At 41.4% G+C, this 20,034-nt stretch overlaps 1 protein-coding gene across 19 annotated transcripts in view; it reads left to right on the top strand.

Moving 5' to 3' along the window:
* LOC144532420 (uncharacterized) overlaps nt 1-20,034 on the top strand; it is a 132,468-nt gene that overhangs the window by 68,933 nt on the left and 43,501 nt on the right. For 10 of the 19 annotated variants that reach the window (XM_078273165.1, XM_078273170.1, XM_078273150.1 and 7 more), the window contains exons 4-19: nt 351-449; nt 1,183-1,281; nt 3,021-3,206; nt 5,399-5,497; nt 7,056-7,154; nt 8,173-8,271; nt 8,855-9,052; nt 9,648-9,746; nt 9,908-10,006; nt 10,126-10,224; nt 10,325-10,522; nt 13,078-13,179; nt 16,130-16,228; nt 18,317-18,514; nt 18,724-18,822; nt 19,634-19,732. In XM_078273165.1, coding sequence (XP_078129291.1) covers nt 351-449; nt 1,183-1,281; nt 3,021-3,206; nt 5,399-5,497; nt 7,056-7,154; nt 8,173-8,271; nt 8,855-9,052; nt 9,648-9,746; nt 9,908-10,006; nt 10,126-10,224; nt 10,325-10,522; nt 13,078-13,179; nt 16,130-16,228; nt 18,317-18,514; nt 18,724-18,822; nt 19,634-19,732 — 1,971 coding nt within the window. The remainder of the gene's footprint in view (nt 1-350; nt 450-1,182; nt 1,282-3,020; nt 3,207-5,398; nt 5,498-7,055; nt 7,155-8,172; nt 8,272-8,854; nt 9,053-9,647; nt 9,747-9,907; nt 10,007-10,125; nt 10,225-10,324; nt 10,523-13,077; nt 13,180-16,129; nt 16,229-18,316; nt 18,515-18,723; nt 18,823-19,633; nt 19,733-20,034) is intronic. The other 9 variants (XM_078273156.1, XM_078273153.1, XM_078273161.1 and 6 more) reach the window with 3 other exon arrangements.

A 20,034-nucleotide genomic window follows, 5' to 3' on the forward strand; every position in this document is an offset into this window, starting at 1 on the left:
AAACATGCTCTTGTCTTCAGCTACATTATATACCAACCAGTCTTTTCTGTCTCTAGTAATCTGCTTGTACCTCAGCAGACATGGCTATCTGATTTCCTTGCTACAGTATACAGTACATGTGACAGATGATCACTATTGTGCAACAGCCGCAAATAACAGGGCCCTGTATCACGTGGCCAGGAGAAAGGCTGGGGGTCGACTCTGCCTTCACAGGGACCTGTACCAGTTCATAAACCGCCTCCTGTAGTTTTATTTATGGCAGAGGCTCACACACGCACACACAAGCAATACGGTGGGACAGATGGGGCCGAGCTTAATACACATTCCTGTGGTTGTTCCATGTAATCTAGAAAGGAAACACTGCTCTGCACATAGCCTCGCTGGCTGGCCAAACGGAAGTCGTTAAAGAGCTGGTCACAAATGGAGCCAATGTCAATGCACAATCTCAGGTGGGATATACTCAACACACACACAAACACACACACACACACACACACACACACACACACACACACACACACACACACACACAGTCAACATAATAGTAAGGTCCTGTTGGTCTACATTTAGAGCCTGAAACAACCTAAATGTAATTACTACTATTTGTTTGGATGATACTGTATCATGAAGTCAGTGACACTGAGGGGAATCACTTAGTGGAAAGATCCTCACTGACAGAATCTGGCATCGAGCCAACTAGGCCTCTCCAGGAAAAGTGATTTCCTTGCATTTTACATTTACAGTAAGTCTATCAGATCAAGGTGAGAAAGAGTTCAAGCACCTTCTTTCTCCCTGGTCTTATCAAACCGGGAAACTGTCAATAAAGATGTAACAGCAGCACAGAAGCCTTACAGACTTCCTGAACATTTTGTTTTGTCAATGAAATCTCAAGATTGTCAATCACATTTATCTCATTTCATAGTATAAGTGTCATAATTTAAAGCATATTTGGGACATTTGATATAACATTAATTGTATTTGTATGATGCGGTTTATATACAAAATAAAGTTAAAGTTAAAAGTCTGCCGTGCACCAATAATGAAAAACCCAACTCCCAAAATCACATCTAAATGAACTGACAACAAGGAAAAATCTATCCATTTGTAGCATAAGTGGCAACAAATTTAAATCTAGGCGTGTTTGTAAATGTGCATGTGTGTTTTGGTCCATGTTGTGTGTAGAATGGCTTCACTCCTCTGTACATGGCCGCCCAGGAGAATCACCTGGAGGTGGTACGGTTCCTTCTGGAGAACAACGCCAGCCAGAGTATGGCCACTGAGGTACTGTACATGTGTTTGTTTGTTTGTCTGTATGTGTGTGTGTGTGTGTGTGTGTGTGTGTGTGTGTGTGTGTGTGTGTGTGTGTGTGTGTGTGTGTGTGTATGTATACCAGTCCTGTGTCCACCTCTTTACAGTCATACCGTTACAGTATGTCTCCATGCATTTTCTCTGCCACGGTCATGTACGGTCTTCACATCTCTTGTACTAACCACCTTCATCTCCTCTCCTCCCCTGTTTCCTCCCCCCTTCTTTTATCATCCCGACCTCACTCACTCTGTATCTGTGTCTCCGTCTGTTTCTTCATCTCTCTGTCTTCTCTTTACTTTCCTGTCTCTGTGTCCTTTCTGTCTCACATTCTCACTCTGTCTACCTCTCTGTCTTTTCACCATCCTCCTCTTCCCCTTCTCCCTCCCTCCTTATCTCCTCACGAGGGACTAGGCAGAGCTTCATTGATTGGTAGTGTATGGTGGTGGAGGCAGAGTAACCTTGAGTGGGTCACAGATGAGGTCTGCTCCGCTCGCTGCCTCTCCTCCACGGCTGCTGCTGCTCTTACTGCTCTGATTTACGTTGCTCAGCCTGTGGAACCCATACACACACATACTTACCAGTCACCACACGTATACACACACAAGCATGTGCACATACAGAGATAAATAGCTGATGGGGCTAATGGAATGCCCAAGCCCGTCTGCAGACCACTGGCTTACACCTATGGGCTACATGGTTGAACATGGGATGCCCTTCAGGACATGCACATACACGCACCACATGGAAAATGTTTGCACATGTGCACACACACGGATCTGCACAGCGATCTTGTGAACATGATATATAAATGCAGGCACATGTGGACGTACACAAACACACACACATTGAAGTATGCAGAAACGCACTGTTGGGGCAGGGAGCTTTCAGCTGAATTATGCATCATAAGAGTAATGTGTATAGGAGATAGGCATGAGCCTTCTCCACCCCCTCATCTCAATATGTAACTTACAGGAGTGTCCTATATGGTGGCAAGGCTTGAGAATATACAGAAAGTGTACAATTATCAATACATCTTTTTGACAAGTTATGATTTACTGTCCTAAATGCTCCAAGCAGGTCAGACAGTCTAAAGCTTGAACTCCCAAATTTTCTATTTTAAGTTTCCAGATTATTCTTTTTCCTCAGAGCTCCCAAAGAACCATATGAAACTTAAACAAGAGATAAGATTGTGGAAACATAATTATAAAAATGTAACCTCCAGGTACACTCATAAGGTCATCTCTAGCTTGTTTCAGGAAATATTATCACGCTAAAACAAAATGTTTGCAGTTTGCAGGAGTATGAAACATATTACCATTGCCCTCATGTTTCCCATCAATTTAGATTTTTAAGTGACAGTTCATTGACATTTATACATAAACAAATTAAGTTTATCTAGTTCTCAAACTAAAGTACCATGTGGACACTACAAAGCAGATTTTTTTTTTATTATTAATATCACCTGCATTCGACCTTCCTTTTTTAAACTTCTATAGGACTCAGGGGTCTTGCATTGCTTTCCTCTCTGCCTGCAGCACAATATTAATTCAGCTAGATGTAATAAGGGAGCACCATCTCTCCATAGCCCTGCTCTTAACCTGCTCATATCATGCATCCAGTCACACCTACCATCTCAAATCAGCTATGTCACTAGTAATGCATTAATGCGCCCCTCCAGATCTCAGTGACACCTCCTCTCTCCTCATACGCAGGATGGCTTCACTCCTCTTGCGGTGGCCCTCCAGCAGGGCCATGACCAGGTGGTCTCCCTGCTACTGGAGAACGATACAAAGGGCAAGGTACGCCTACCTGCCCTGCACATCGCTGCCCGCAAGGATGACACCAAGGCCGCGGCCCTGCTCCTACAGAACGACCACAATGCAGACGTTGAGTCCAAGGTGAGTGACGACGCTGATGCAGCCAGACTCAGGTGCTGGATCTTCAGTTGGCTGCTTTGTTTTTGTTTTTTAACTCCTTGATTCTTTTATTGTTTAATTGTTTCTTTGATTATTGATACCTTTGGTTTTCTATATCAGAGTTCTCTTATTTTTTTCTTGGTTGAATTTGCTTTTGATGTTCTTTTTTGACAGAAAGGGGAAAGAAGCAGACGTACATTTTTTATGTATATTTAATCACATTGGACAGGACAAAAGTCACTGTGTAGAGGATTTTAGTTTGAGAATATTTTTCTCAAATTTAAAATCGTATCTATCTCGATCGTAAATAACAACAGAACTTTGTTGCCATATATTTTTTTGCACTGAGCTCCTTCTCTTTCTCTGCTCTTCCACGTCATGTCAGTGGAGGCCCTTTTCTGTTTTTTGCTCACTAACTGCTCGTTCTCTCCTCTCTTGGCTGACTTTAGATGATGGTGAATAGAACAACAGAGGTACACCTCTACTCTGTACATTACCTAGTCTCTCCATCGCAGCTCATAAAAACTCTGAAAAACCAACCAACCAAACACTTCAGTGCCCCTGACTTGATGCAATAGTGTTTCTGCAGCCCTTTGTCACTTTCCCTTTCCCATTGTAACTCAGTCTCATCTTCCTCTCCATCCCTTCATTCATGTAGTGGATATCTCTAGTCATAGATAAAGTCAGAGTAATAGCATGTTTCACTAATACTGTTAATTAGTACATCCTGAGGCTGGAGGCTTGGGTGTCAAGGTTTTCCTTGATTCTAATGGTTTCATGGTGTCCAAAGCTTCGGCTGTTATTTTTGAAAAATTCATTGTGACTGTTGACAAAATGTTGACCTAATGTGTCCTATCAAGAGTCCTCCCATGAAACTGATTAACATGATAACCAGTGTTAGCATGAAAAGTGGTTATCATTCATTGATTCATTGAAAAGCAGAGGTTTTTCCATAACCTGCATGGCAACCAAATCCCCATAAAGCTGTAAAGAAACCCAGCCTTCTAGCAACAGACAGCTAGTCTAATTAGTTCCCTACTACTACTACAACTACTACTACTATTGATTGTAGTACTTCTAATCCTCAACCCTTGCACCTAAAGCATTTTGCATGGGACCAAAACAACAAGCTACCTCGACACTGCTTCTATGGTAACAAGGGCCCCTTCGTCACACCAAAGTCAGGTGACCACCTCCTGTGTGTGCCTGTTTTGGTTGGCATTGTTTCTGGCTTTTGCAGGCTGGTCACTTACAGTATCTGGTATGATTCATCCAAAATTGGTTTTGTTGATCTGAGGCTCCTGCATCGTGGTAATAGTAATTACAGATTTTTCTCCACAGATTGACTATATAAAGACAGATTTTTGTGGTTAATTTTTCTTACTTACCTCACTTTCCTAATATGATTTTAAGTATAAAAATATATTTTGAAATTATCCATAGTCGTAAGTTTTTTTGGTCGGGATTTTTGAGACACCAGATATCAGCAGAGGGGATACACATGTCTGAGACACCTGCTCTCTGTTGGATTATTGGTTATTCGAAATTGGGTTTCCAATGATTGGCTAGCTTAATGTGAGATTCATTCACTCATTGGACAGATTATTTCCAGTGTCCTTCTGTTGCTTTGACAGCTGCTGCTCACTAAGCCAGGGGTTTTTGCTGGGAACTTACTTTCATTTAAGATGTTAACAAATGGGCATTAGGTTCATTTGCAGGACACTCAAAGTAGCAGGAGGTTGTACATGAGATGATATAGATTACCAGTAAATAACATCTGTCAAAACTGGAGTTTTATATTACCACTCAGGCTTATATAGTTTAAATTTACTTTTCCCAGTGTGATGAGTTGTATTTCAATATCATGAAAGCACATAGAAGCCCATATGGTATACTGAATCTAAAACCCCTCTAGTTGTCAGCATACCATTTGTCCCATGTTTGATGCTTCGATAAAAGGACTTCCTCTGCCAATGTGAGGAAAGTCAGGTGTTAGTGTAACTGTGTGTAGTAGAGTGTGTCCTCGTCTGTACGTCAACCATAGGCCCGTGTAAAGGCTGCTATAAAGCTCCAGGTATGTACTGTACATGTGTGGCGTATTGCATAGTTTGTAATGTAATGTGTGTGCTTGTCTGTTTGCATGTGTGTGTTGTACGCCTTTCTGCAATCCTCAGAGTGGTTTCACCCCCCTCCACATTGCGGCTCACTATGGCAACATTAACGTGGCCACGCTTCTGCTGAACAGAGGAGCTGCTGTGGACTTCATGGCTCGGGTGAGTTTATTCTGCCCTCTGCTGTTTGGGAGGGATATTACCCACATTCAATGTAAACAAGAGTGGAGGTGTAGATAGTACAGTATAATGCTAAATCATGCTCAACACAATGATCCTACACAGCTGCGAAACAGTGGTTTGGTTTAGCCTGTCAAATACAGGGGGATATTTAGAGACATTGCTCCTTAAGAGGGACGAGAATTTTTTAATTGGACAAGTTAACCCTGAGAGGGTTGAATGAGGAAGTAGACTCTGCATTGGATTATATTTGGATTATGGATTATATAAAGAAATTTGTTCAAGGATGGATGTGTTGAATCAACCTCGGATTGGTTTTGGAATTAGTTCAGCATTATTCATAAATGTAATGACATAGACGAGATTTGAGTATAATGAAAGAGGTTGAAAGAGTACAGAATTTGCTGCTTTGTATTAAAAAAATGAGATGATGTATCTATGGTAATCTATAAATCACTTGATTGACTAATGAACTGTATATAACCGTTAGACAGCACCCTGATGAAAGCAAGATAGTTAAAAATGTTTAGTGAGGGGCGACCTCTAGCTCACCCAGTAAGCGTGTGTGCCCCATGTAGGCTGAGGCCTTTGCAGCGGGCCGGGTTGAAATCCGACCTGTGGCCCTTTGCTGCGTGTCATCTCTCTCCCACCTTTACTGTCACTCTGAAGTAAAGGGAAAAAAGTCCCAAAAAAAGTTTAGTGAATAAAGCATGGGGTACCTTAGAGGACTTCTTTAATTCGGATGGACTTGAAGCTCACTCCCATCGGTCTGCAGCTCACTGTTTGTGCATTCTTAAAGTTACACACTGTAAACAATGCCAGCTAGCAAGAGGCATCATTATCAGTTATTTTAAGTGGGCAATGGCAAACAAATCCCCGTATGTCCTTTAGATGAAGTACACAGCAGTATAACTGTTAAACTAGCTGATATGCCTCTCAGTGTTCATAATAGGTGCATCACTTCACAAGGCTGCACTCTTACTTAAATAAATGTTTTGACATAATAAGAAGAGTGGAATTACTATTTATTTTACTGTGATATTTACAATGTAATGCAAGAGTGAGTGCCATTGTGTGGTTTTGTTTCCACATTAGACATTAGCTAACCAACAGTGGCCTGTAATTATATCAGCTAGTGTGTGAAGGAGTGCTGGTGTTTGTGCTGCTGTTTGACACTGATTACAGGTTAGGTCTAAAGAGTCATGCTACAGCAGTGGAGATAGATTAGATAAACAAGGGATTGGGCTTGATAATAAAAGACTATGCACCCATAATAAGGAGAGTGCAGGGTTTATATTAGAACTAGAAATAAGAGCATGTATTTACAATATACAAGATTACATGTTATATATATTTTTTATTCTTTCTATATATATATATATATATATATATGTGTATATATATATAATGAATTAATTAAATTTAATTAATTATAATTGTAGACTTTTTTAATTCCAGTTCATCATTTAGTGTAATTAACTAACAATTGCATCTAATTTGACAGCTGAATCATGACACCAGTTTCCTCTTTGTTGTTTAGAATGACATCACACCGCTTCATGTGGCTTCAAAAAGGGGCAACAGCAACATGGTCAAGTTGTTGCTGGACAGAGGGTCCAAAATTGATGCAAAGACCAAGGTGAGACCGTGGATCCAATTCTCCTCCCAAAACTGTAAGACATTCAAAAACACATGAGGCTGATTGATATAGTTTGTTGGATGCCGATAGACCTAATTTTCCACCCTGGTTGCTTTGGTTTTTGTATAAAAAAAACAGCTGAAGTTTATCAGGCAGACCTTTCCATCTTCCACACACATGTGAAAATGGTGCCTATTCCTTAGTATGCATAAGTGTCCTGATCACTAGTCTCCCATGCCATGCCAGACCCTCCTCCACAGCGCTGCAAAGGGGGGTCTGGTGAGTCCACACAGCATTCTGGGATGGGAGAAAAACATGCTCTGGTTTATTGGCATTTCTTTAAACCAATCACAATCGTCTTGGGTAGCGCTAAGCGGTTAACCATAGTCCAAGTGTGAATTTCCCCATTGTGGGATTAATAAAAGATTTTCAATCTTGAATCTTGAAAGTGTTAGAGGCTGAAGAGTTGCAAATGTCTGCATGTTCTCTCTTCAAACAAACACGTTTACATACCAACAGATTATTATGAAATCATGCCAGCTAAACTGTCCAGAGTTTAAAATTCCAACACAAAGAAAGCCCAAGGTAACGGGTATCCGCACTAAATGAGTGAAATCCGGCGGAATTTCCATCGGCAACGGAGCAATCCCGGAAGTGAAACATCGTGGATATAGACTACCTGATCACTTAAATGTAAAGTTTGTGGTGGAAAAAAACTCATACAGTAGGTCTGTTGTGTTTGTTTCCTCATCCGGATTTGACCTTTTCATCTTTTCAGTGTCAGTATCTCTACTTTGTTAGAGTTGTAAAAAAAACTTACCAATTGTGGAACCAAATATGGAACAAGTTTTAAAATGAAAAGGTTTTATAAACCATATAAAATATGCAAAGTATGTTCTTTACTCATTTTGCTGAGAACCACATGCAGTTTTAAACAAATTGTAGAAAAGACAGGGATGAGGATTTTTTGTGTCTCCTGTCATTTATCAACACCTTTGCTGTCTTTCTTCTTTTTTAGGATGGTCTGACACCTCTGCACTGTGGGGCGAGAAGCGGTCACGAGCAGGTGGTAGAAATCCTACTAGACCGAGGAGCTCCTTTCCTGTCCAAGACCAAGGTAGCTACTGGGAAGATCAATTCAGGAGACGCTGCTTAGCTCAGAATAGGAAAGGTCACATACATTGTGTTTCACTGAATGTTATAGAATACAATGAAATAGATCACATTTCACTTGAAATAGGGTAGACATTGTTTATAACATTGTAATACATAAGTGTTTTATTAACTAGCTATCCTAAGCCCATAGAGCTATTTGAAATCTGTTAACCAATCAGATAGCAGGTCTGTTGTTGTTGCTGTAGTGTTGTCGCATTGTCTCCATAACGTGTGTGCGACCTCTCCAGAAAACAGCCTGTCTCCGCTGCGTAGCCCTACAGTTTGACCACGCTGGACGATCAGTGTAACAAAATAGACATTGTTGTAATGTCCTCGTTATAACAATGCTTCCGTAACCTTCTCAGCAACTTCCTTCACAGTCTTTCTGTGCAGCGCATGGCCACGCCCTAACTTACTGTGTCTATCTGTCCATCTGTCTATGTGTCCGTCTGCGTGTGTGTTTGTCTCTCTTTGTCTCGCTCTCTGTCTGCCTCTCTCTTTCTCTCCCCCTCTCTCTGGCTTTCCCTCTCTCCCCCTAACTGTAGAACGGGCTATCACCGCTTCACATGGCCACCCAGGGGGACCACCTGAACTGCGTCCAGCTCCTGCTCCAGCACGACGTGCCGGTGGACGATGTCACCAACGACTACCTGACGGCGCTGCACGTTGCTGCCCACTGTGGTCACTACAAGGTGGCCAAGCTCATCGTGGACAAGAAGGCTAACCCGAACGCCAAGGCTCTGGTAGGGATAAAGGGGTGGACAGGGATGGATAGTCATAAAGACTAGAGGAATAATGATTGAAATTTATAGAAGAAATCTGCAAAGAAAATGCTATTTTACAATTGCATTGTGCGGTTTTGTGTTATGGAGGAACTTGTTTCATTAAGGTGGTGCAAAATGAGCCAGCCAATAGGCTTTTGCTGCACTGATGAGTTGGGGAATGAGATACTAAGGGGTACAACGTTCTCCAGAAAGTGACAAAAAAAAATGATACATAAAGCAGAAGAGAAGAAAAACAGAGAACTGGGAATGATGAATTCTGAAGTGTAGATTTGAAACTGACGCTGATGGGAAAAAAAGGGATTTTTCTAAAAGTCAGGATTTAAGAAGAAATAGAGGAATTGCGAGAGAAAAGGTTTCTTGTCACCCTTGTGGTTTGCAACTGACATTTTCTGTACCACCTCTTTACTTCCTGGCAGATCATTTGCTTCCTCTTATCAGCCAAATAATAGCAGACACAGATCGATGTCTTACGACTGTGGAGTTCCCTTACTCCCTTACGTTGATGAGTGTGGGCTTTACACTGAGTTTTTATTTTCTTTCTTTCTGTGTGCAGAATGGTTTCACTCCACTTCACATTGCCTGCAAGAAGAACAGAGTCAAAGTAATGGAGCTGTTGCTAAAACATGGAGCGTCTATCCAGGCTGTCACTGAGGTACTGAGCACTCTTTTCTGCTTGACTGTACCTTTTAACACTAACACCAGAAGTGGTTTCATTAAACTGCACTGACTTTTAACTACTCTGAGCTCTACCATATTATACATTGTGACTTGCTTTAATAGTGCTTGTCTTTGTCTGGACTTGTTTGTCTGCAGTCTGGCCTGACGCCTATCCATGTGGCAGCCTTCATGGGCCATGAGAACATAGTCCATGCACTGACACACCACGGAGCATCACCCAATACGACCAATGTAGTGAGTGAATAATGTATAATGCACTGGTACATCAAATACAAATTTCTGTTCAGTGTTTAAATCCCACATCACTGTAAATGAAAAGCTCCCATTGACAACCGTTTCTGTGTGCCTTCCAGCGAGGAGAGACATCTCTCCACATGGCAGCCAGAGCAGGCCAGGCAGACGTAGTCCGATACCTGCTCAAGAACGGAGCCAAGGTGGAGACCAAGTCCAAGGTTAGAACACTGACCCCCATTATCAATCACTGTGCCTGGGAGAAAAAAAAAGAACAATGATAAAATACTGGGCCAAAAGTCACTTTCTCCTTCTCTCCAGGATGACCAGACAGCGTTGCACATCTCCAGTCGTCTGGGGAAAGTCGACATAGTCCAACAGCTGCTGCAGTGCGGCGCCTCTGCCAATGCTGCCACCACCTCAGGCTACACACCCCTTCACCTGGCTGCCCGCGAAGGACACCAAGATGTTGCTGCCATGCTGCTGGAGAACGGAGCCTCTCTCTCCTCCTCGACTAAGGTGGGTCTGATAGAGGATCTTATTTCAGTGCATGAATTCATGGAGTTGAATGTCTCTATTTCTTCCATAAACATATATCTGAAGAACCAAGCATCACAAAACAAGCTATCTTCATTATTTCAGTACCATGTATTTCCACTAGTAGGCACTAGTTTCTAATAGTAACTTTATTTGTATAGCACCTTCAAAAACAAAGGTTTACACAGTGCTTTGACAGTGGAAATAAAGGACAGACAAATCAATACACATATATACACATCAAATCAACACACAAACCCATAAATACACAACATTGTAATAGTGAAAAAGGAAAGATGGGGCAGCTCTAAAGGACATAATGACAACGAGAAAGACATTAAAAAGATGGCAACACATAAAAGCAACTCTATAAAAGTGTGTTTTAAGAACTGATTTAAAAGAAGTCACTGATTCAGCAAATCCTATCTCCTCGAGCAGGTCGTTCCAAAGCCGAGGCGCTCGAATGCACGATCACCTCTGGTTTTTAACCTCGACCTTAGAACGGTTAGAAGAGCCCAGCCCGAGGATATAAGACAGGCTCGTATGATGTCAGCATTTCAGTGATATAATCAGGGGCTGGACCCTGACGAGCTTTCAAAGTAATCAGTAAAATCTTAAAATCAATTCTAAAACGGACCGGGAGCCAGTAAAGTGAAGCTAGGATAGGAGTGATGTGATGCTGTCTGTTAAAACTGGTGAGAAGCCTGGCTGCTGAGTTCTGAACCAGCTGGAGGCGGGACAGTGATTTGTAGTTGATGTCAGTTAAAAGAGAGTTGCAATAGTCTAGGGGAGTCGAGGGTGGAATATGAGTGCATGGACTACTTTTTCAAGGTCGTGCTGTGTCTGTATGTTTTTGATTTTGGAGATGGTTCTGATATGGAGGAAGCAGGACTGAACAACTTTATTGATATGTGGGATATCAATAAAGTAATAATAGCATCCACGGTGCTTGCCTTATAATGTTTATTAGTCAGAGTTTGTTGTTGCTGAATATATTCTTTCATCACAACAAAATAATTCATAGTCCCAAGTTATAAGACCAATAACCTGTGCCTATGACCAGCCTACAAGGCTCAAGCACGTTAAGTTTTGTCACATAGAGGAGTCACATGCATTTTGCAGTGTTCACATTTAGGTCATTGGGAGTTGGCCCAGTAATTTAAGACAATACTTTTTACCTCAGGAGGGTCGATCATAGACGGATGATGTCAATTTTGTGTGGTGGTGGTTTCACATATGACTAATTGCACGGATCAAGGTCAAAAAGAGATTTAGAATAGACTTTATGGAATTGGTTGGTGCATGTGTGTGATTGTATTTAATCCTGGGGGCTGTCTTTGAAGGTGGCCTCTGTCAGTGAAACTGATTAATGAAGGGTAAACCCCATGGTGCCAGTGCTCTCTCTCTCTCTCTCTCGCTCTCTCTCTCTCTCTCTCTCTCTCTCTCTCTATCTCTCTCTCTCACACACACGCAGCATCTTTGGGGACATCACCTGAGTCAGCTGTTCAACGAAATGATGTCACATGAATTTGGGAACAGAGGAATTGTGGGATGGAAACCATGAATTGACCCATATGTGATGTTTATGAAACAAATGTAACGTTAAAGTGCCTACATTTTAAAAGGTTTAAAACTAACCTCTATCCAGGAACCTGTCTTATCTAAAATGACATTTTACTGTATAAACTGTATGAATACTAACCAATCACACAAATGAGGTCATGTGTTTCAGAGCGTGGAATGGGAATCTGTTAGAGTCCCACATTTCTCAGGAAAATATGACCTAATGTCTTTAAATATCTTCACATACACACAGGAAGGAAGCCAAGATTAACATGGTCACATAATACAACAACCATTTATAGATCTGGAATACATGAGGAAATAAAGGCCATTGGTTTAGTTTCTCAGGGTATCACATACATTGTTGTTATAACTAAATTAGTCAAGGAGAAAATACTCCTTTAAAGGTCATCATAAGTTTTAATTAGGTGAATGTATTAGTTAAAAATCTATTTGAACTTAAAAACTTCACAATGTTGAACTTCTACAACAGATATTTTAGTTTGACAATGCATTTGAACGATAAGGTCATGTGTCAAATGTCTCCAAAGACAAAACCTTCATGTAAAGAACTTGTAGCTAACAGACATTTTAATTTTGGGATGAAACAGTCTATTTTGAATGAACTAAATGGGCCTTGAATGGATTGAAAAACATCACATTTTGTCAGTTTGAGTAAAAACTAAATATTTGTTACAGTAAGTTCATGTTTCAGTTGTTCTGCTACAGACACATTACGTGTACAAGTCGTTTATTTCCTAAGTTTTTAAGTAGAAATGGATACCGAACTTAATCATTCAGATGAGTTATGTGAGAAACTATGTTGTTGAAGAAGAAGAAGCGCTTGATCCCAGGCCAGTGAGGACTGACCTAAAACAACGCAAACATTCACTTCCTGTTTAAATACCCGTCTCTCTTCCTCTTTCTATTCTCTCCATCTTTCATTTTGTTGATGTATTTTATTTTGTATTCAGCAGAAAGGGTTCAGTCCCCTGCACGTGGCAGCAAAGTACGGCAAGATGGAGGTGGCCAGCCTCCTCCTACAGAAGAGAGCTGAGCCTGATGCTGCTGGAAAGGTGAGATGACTAACACAACACACTCAATCCTAATCTTGACAACAACATTTTAGGGTGTTTACAGATGTGTTGCTGCTGGAAAACATGAGCTGTCTAAAGAGGGAGGGCCTAGCACAGGAATGACTCCACATATTGTGCAGGAGATGACTCCTACACAAAGCAAAGAAAAATGAAGGCAACAGGGGTATAAACTCAAAATGTCTACATAGCTGTTACAAACAACCCACAACAAGGTGTGTTGAGATCAGAGCCATTGTTTTCAGATAATGCTTCAAAACTCCTGCAAAATATAAATAGGAAGCGCTCGAAAAACAACCTTATATAACAAAGTACAACACATCAAGAAAGCATACATATGTAGCTGTTGAGTTATTCTAAAGCTTTGTAAGATCATTTGTGAATTAGTCAACTTTTCTGGTGAGATCTGGCCAACAAATGTCCAAATTCAGGAAGTCATTCAGATACTGTGACCATTTATCATTCATCTTTCTGATGCCTGCCCTTATCCAACCTGTCTCTTAGAGAGTAAGCAGTTGTATTGTATTTTCCACGCTGCAGTGTGACACAGGGGTGGTGGTGGGGGAGGTTGCATGAAGGAGCGGCAGGTTTAGGACTGTTCCCAGGATAACACAGCCAACAGATGCTTGTCCTGTTACAAAAACCTTGTGGGTAAATTTGCTTGTAGTCCCCTGATGATGCACTCATTCCACCTCCACATGTACCCTTGTACAAACACATTTGTATACACACACACACACACACACACACACACACACACACATATTGACACACTTACTTAGCACAGGCCTACAGGCACTGATTATTGTGTTAGCTAGTTGTGTGTGTGTCTGTGCCACCATCTGAGAGCGTTTAACATAATGGCAGTGAGGTATGGTAATGAAGCTTCCACACTGCTGGGTGGTGTCATGCTAAAATCAGTCCCATTGTAATACTAAAGTACTAAATAGACTAAACACAAAGCAAAATCAGGCCTTTATTGCAGTCCAATTACATACATTTTCTATAGAGATTAGAAGAAAGACAATAGTTTATGTGATTTCCTCACATTTTGACCAAAAATATAATTCTTACACCTCTCCAGGACAGTTGTTACAACACATCTCAACAGCTAATGAGAGTATCAGGATATATTCTGCTCACTTTAGTAAATTCAAGTGTTTGTTAGATACGTGGAACATTTCAGTGACTCAGTGAGTATCGTGGGATAGATGTTGTTTACTGTCTGCATGGAATACTTTGGGTGTAGCTCAGAGTGCACACACACAAGCATTGTATTTTAGTGTCCTAAAACATGTCTGGCAGGGATCTTTCAACCAAAACAATAACAACATTTTGCTACTTCTGCTGCTGCTAGCACTCTAATACTGCTACTCATCCTTCTACTGCTAAAATGTGAATAATTCATTGTTGCCTCATCGCTGTCCAATGAAAATAATCTATCTCCAATTTTGGTGCTTTAAAAAAATTGCTGATAAAATAAAGGATTAAAGGGGAACCACTGATTTTCCACATCAAAGTCTGTTTACAGGTCTCGAGGAGTACTACTTTATGTGTGAAAAAAGTTGTATGAAGCCTTTTGTGCAAGGAGCTGTGCAAAGTCTGATAAATTGCCTCAATCGGTCGGTTAGATCCGAAGACTACAAGTTTGAAAATGAAAAGAATGTGGGCTTGTGTAGTTAGAAAGAAGTGAGCTTACCAGACCTCTTTAGCCCGCTCCTCATCTCTGCTTAAAGCTAGCAGCTCAGGGCTACATTAGCCGCTAGCAAAGCATAGCAAACTGGAATATCTGACTGAACTGTCAGCGGTTGGGTTGCATTGTGGGTAATGTAGGCGCCAAATTGACAAGGAAGAAGAATGTGTGGAATAAAAAAGATGATAGCTCTGATTCTGCTGCATTGATTCTCACCCTTTTTTTGTCCACCGGGGGTTCGACAGTAGCCTGGCTCCGCCCTCCTACGTACTTACGCTCAATTTTCATTTCCCTTCAGTACTACGTCTGGGTTTGCGGTATATTCTTGGGTTTTCTCCAGCCCAATTTTTGGCGGTCCAATCAGCGAACAGAGGGAATGGCTGAGAACGATGACATTGAGGCTTTGCGCTAAAGTTGTAGTTCCGTAATGGCAGCAGAGAAAGATGCGAGCGAAGCCATTCGGTCCGTTGTGGCAACGCTGCCGAATATCCAGAAGTTAAAGCCCGAGCAAGAACAATCTTTGCTGAGTTTTGTTGGATGTTGTGGCCCTCCTCCCCACAGGGTTCGGGAAAAGTTTGATTTTCCAGCTCGTGCCGTTAGAGGAGTGGCTAAGGCGAAAGCTAGCGATGCTAAGCCGACGTCACGACCAAACGTTAGCGATTGGTTATGGCACATCCAGAGTGGCTCTGGGCACATCCAATAGTTTTAAACTTCAACAGAGTACCCGCCTTCAAGGAAGTTAACACTTGTCAATGGAGAGTGGCCAGACTCTCTGTACAAATGAAATGTATGAGAGTCTGGTAGGACCAGACTAATTCGACAGTGTAGAAGAAGTGCAATGCAAAATCAGTAGCTCTGTACTGTAGAGTACTCTTTTAAGTGTTCCTTTATGGGTTGAGAAAATTTGAAGCTAAATAAACCATTTAAAAAACAATTGGAGCAAAGTTGACATTTTGGAGATACATTTCATAGGCCAGTGAAGACATGCTCCCCCTAGCTTCTTCCAGATTTCAGCATGAAGTTATTGCTCTAAACTGTCTCCTGCACTAACTATCTTCCATCAGTTTGATGTCCATGTCCTATCATGTCTTTACATTCAGTTGGTTGTGTATGTTCAGTGATCTAACCTGGTGTTGTGTTGCGTGTGTGTGTGTGTGTGTGTGTGTGTGTGTGTGTGTGTGTGTGTGTGTGTGTGTGTGTGTGTGTGTGTGTGTGTCTCTGTGTGTGTGTGTGTTTTAGAGTGGGCTAACTCCACTGCATGTAGCCGCTCACTACGATAATCAGAGAGTAGCACTGCTGCTGCTGGATCAGGGAGCTTCCCCACACTCTGCCGCCAAGGTATCCACACAAACGTGTATAAACACAAATACTGCAATTAATTTGCCTGGCATGTGCCATCTCAGACCATTAACAATGTGCTGTATGTAATGTATGAGGATCAAAGTCTCACCCATTTTCTCTCATTCCGTCTTGTCTAGTCTTTGATGTTGTGAGTGAATTTGTGGCTTTTTCACAGCTCTGCAAGTCTGTCTTTATAATCATTCGACTAGCCAGAATTTAGCTCATACAGTCAGCATATTGGGCTCAGTGGTTTAATGGATGTTATATTTCCATATTTTTCATAAAACAAAACTTAAGAGTACATGTGAATGGACTGGTGATGTGTTATACATGTTATAAATTACTTCAGAGAATGTCACTATTTCAAACCACCCACTCTTGTGAGGTCGGTTTAAGAGCTGTAAATTCTGTGTTCCCAATACTTACTGCTCTTGTTGAAATGTCTGACAGACACAAACATGCATGGTCGATGACATATGGTCAAGTTGTGGTTGGTATCCTGCTAGGCTTTGATAGTCTGTCAAAACCACAGAACAAGTATGAGCAGAATGGCAGAACTGCCAACCAAAATATGGCAGGAAATGCCTGTTTTTGGCTGCACTGTCAACTGACATTCAAGATATTGAATGTCTCCTGCAAGAGGAGACAAAAGCTTTCAAAGCTAATTTATCCTTGCTCTATGTCTTCCCTGTTCTGTCTTTCCCTTCTCACTGGCTCGGTATCCTGATAGCTCTCTCTCTCACTTAATCTGTATCTGTCTATGTATTCCTTCCTCCCTCCCACACTCTTAGTCTTTCCTCCTTGCCTCCCTTTCTCTCAGTTTCTCCCCTATAAATTGTGTTTAATATGGCCGGGTGCTAAAGTGGGTGTGCTTGGTCTAATTTAAGGACTTTTGGAACAGGATCAATCTCTGTTCACTAGAGAAGCTGTCTTGAAGCGTTTGCACACACAAATGCGAGATGACAGAGTTATGGCAGAAATCATGGTGCATGCGTCATACGTATGTTGTAAAGACGGGAGGATGTGAAATTGTGATTTAGACACGTTAAATAAGTCTTGCTATAAACAGTCTAAAAATGAGGACAGTTTGGTAATAATGTATGACTTGAGTTTGAAGTTTCTGAGCTCAGTTTTACAAAACACTGACAGTGGTGATTCTAGAAATATTTCTGACTTTTCCCTTTTCCCTCACTTCCCTCGTCCTTTTACTCACTCTCATTTAAACTAAAATCACCAGTCCCCACTGTGGACCTCAAGGCTGCCCAGAGAGTTGAATAAAGCCCACCTACAGCTCACACTACCACCAGTCAGGTCCCTAACAGGGGAAATGTATTTACGCCATTTTTAGTTTAATACTGTCTCGCGGGTCCTCTCCATGGTGACCCAAATTGAGGAATGTCAGAATAGTGACTGTTTTCCTTTTCAGCTGCTCCCCTGTCTGTTCATATTGTGTCTGTGTCTGAGGGGAACCTTTTGTCTGAGGTCTCATTTACAAGCTCTTCAAGGAGTGGCAGACAAACTGTTTATAGCACTTCAGCCCTTATTATCGTTTGTAAATTGTTGTGTTCAATTTGGTCATGTTTTTAGTTACATCTCTGCATCATGACTGTTCTGTATTGATGCCACGTTATCACTCTGTATTACTTCTGTGGTTGCAGTAATGTTGAACTACTCTTACTGAACTGCTGAAACTTTGGACTTTTTTTATAGAAGCTTGTCATTTTGTTTTGTGTCAGAGTCTTGATTCAGGATTGGGTCCTTTTAGTGCAGACAAAATAGTTTTATGCCCTGTTATTATATCAGATTTGTTGTATGTAATAAAAAATAAAAGACTAACCATAGTGGCCATCCTACATCCTTGTCTATACTTCAGTCTAAAATGTATAAAGTGAATTCCATTTTGATTCAGAATGGAATAAAATACATTATAGAAGATTAGATTAAGATTACCTATATAAATCGTCCCTGTTTCACTCAACACTGAGCAAAACAAGCCAATTCTGAGTAAAATGAAATAGATACACCAATGTAGAAGAAGAGCTCAGGCCAACCTCCTAACCCCTGCATCACTTTTACCTGCCTCAGAATGGCTATACGCCACTCCACATCGCTGCCAAAAAGAACCAAATGGACATTGGGACCACATTGCTGGAGTACGGCGCCGACACCAATGCAGTGACCCGGCAAGGCATCAGCCCCATTCACCTGGCAGCACAGGAGGGCAGCGTGGACCTGGTGTCACTGCTGCTGACCAAGAACGCTAATGTCAACATGTGCAATAAGGTGAAATCAGTGACGGAGCTACAGCATGTTCGGTTACTAAAAGAGTTCATTCATTCACACGTACTGTGCACACACACACACACACAAATGTGCACTGTCAACCACTAGTTTCCAGCATCCTGTTCCCTCAGTTTCAGTCTTATTATGTGCTCCCACGTTATTAAATGTATTTGTGTTCACACGTGTTTGGGTGTGTCCTTTCCTTACAGAGCGGACTTACACCACTCCACTTAGCAGCTCAGGAGGACAAGGTCAATGTTGCAGAAGTCCTTCTTAACCATGGGGCTGATGTCAACCCACAAACAAAGGTAAAGCTTTCTCATATAGCATACAGATAAGGGTCTTTAAATCTCTTTTTGCAGTTAAGGTTTGATGCATAACCATTTATTTACATGCATCATTGACTTAGCTGTTTATGCTTGTCTTTTCCTGTATAGTTTCAGTGTATGTGTACACTCTCTCGGGCACACATACACACACATTCGTCTGCAAGCATCTCAGGTGCTACATAAATAAAGGATTGATACCTGAGCGGAAGGTGTTCATGTCTTTATGGATGAACCACACACTACAGAAAACACACACACATGCACATGAGCACATACATGCTCTAATATTCAGTCGCACTCTGTCAGTTACATTCACTTACACACAACACACGGGCCCCATAACAGGCTGCTCACGTTCACTGAGACACATCTGCAGTAGCTGAAGGTTGGACTAACACAAGGTTATGTAGTGTGTGTGTGTGTGTGTGTGTGTGTGTGTGTGTGTGTGTGTGTGTGTGTGTGTGTGTGTGTGTGTGTGTGTGTGTGTACGTGCTTGTGTGTGTGTGTGCTGACAGGACAGGTGTTTACAGCAAATAGGTTATTCACTCACTGATCTCCTCCATTACCATTATGCACTGTACTCATAAGTCAACGAGGAAATAAAATATGATGCTGTTTATATTACTTATTATTTATATATTGTTATATTTGCAATCAGAGATAGCATGCTAAGAAGCCAAGGCAAATACATTTTTTCCATGTTAACCACGAGATCTCAGTCAGCATATGTAACTATATTTTCCTCTTTTCATCTCCTCACCTTTTATGTCGGTGTCTTTCCTTCTTGCAGATGGGTTACACTCCACTGCACGTGGCTTGTCACTATGGTAACGCAAAGATGGTAAACTTTCTGCTGCAGAACCATGCTAGAGTCAATGGCAAAACCAAGGTAAAAAAGCACATGTTCACCCACACTAAACACACATGCACAGTCTTGTATTACTGTTTTTGTGTAGATTTTCCTTTATATCCAACTTTATTCATACAATTTTAAAGAGCCCCTACTTTGCTCCTTTCCAGCATCAAATTTGTACTCTTGGGGTCTCCTAGAAAAGGTTTACATGCTTTGATGTTCAAAAAACATATTATATTTCTCAGCTGGCCCACTCTTGTGATTGGTCAACTAAATTCAAACAAGCCACTGGACGGGCAGTGCTTGCTCAGACAGCACCTATGGGCAGCACATTTGAA

The sequence above is a fragment of the Sander vitreus genome, chromosome 17 (genome assembly GCF_031162955.1).
Source record: "Sander vitreus isolate 19-12246 chromosome 17, sanVit1, whole genome shotgun sequence".
NCBI classification, from domain to species: domain Eukaryota; kingdom Metazoa; phylum Chordata; class Actinopteri; order Perciformes; family Percidae; genus Sander; species Sander vitreus.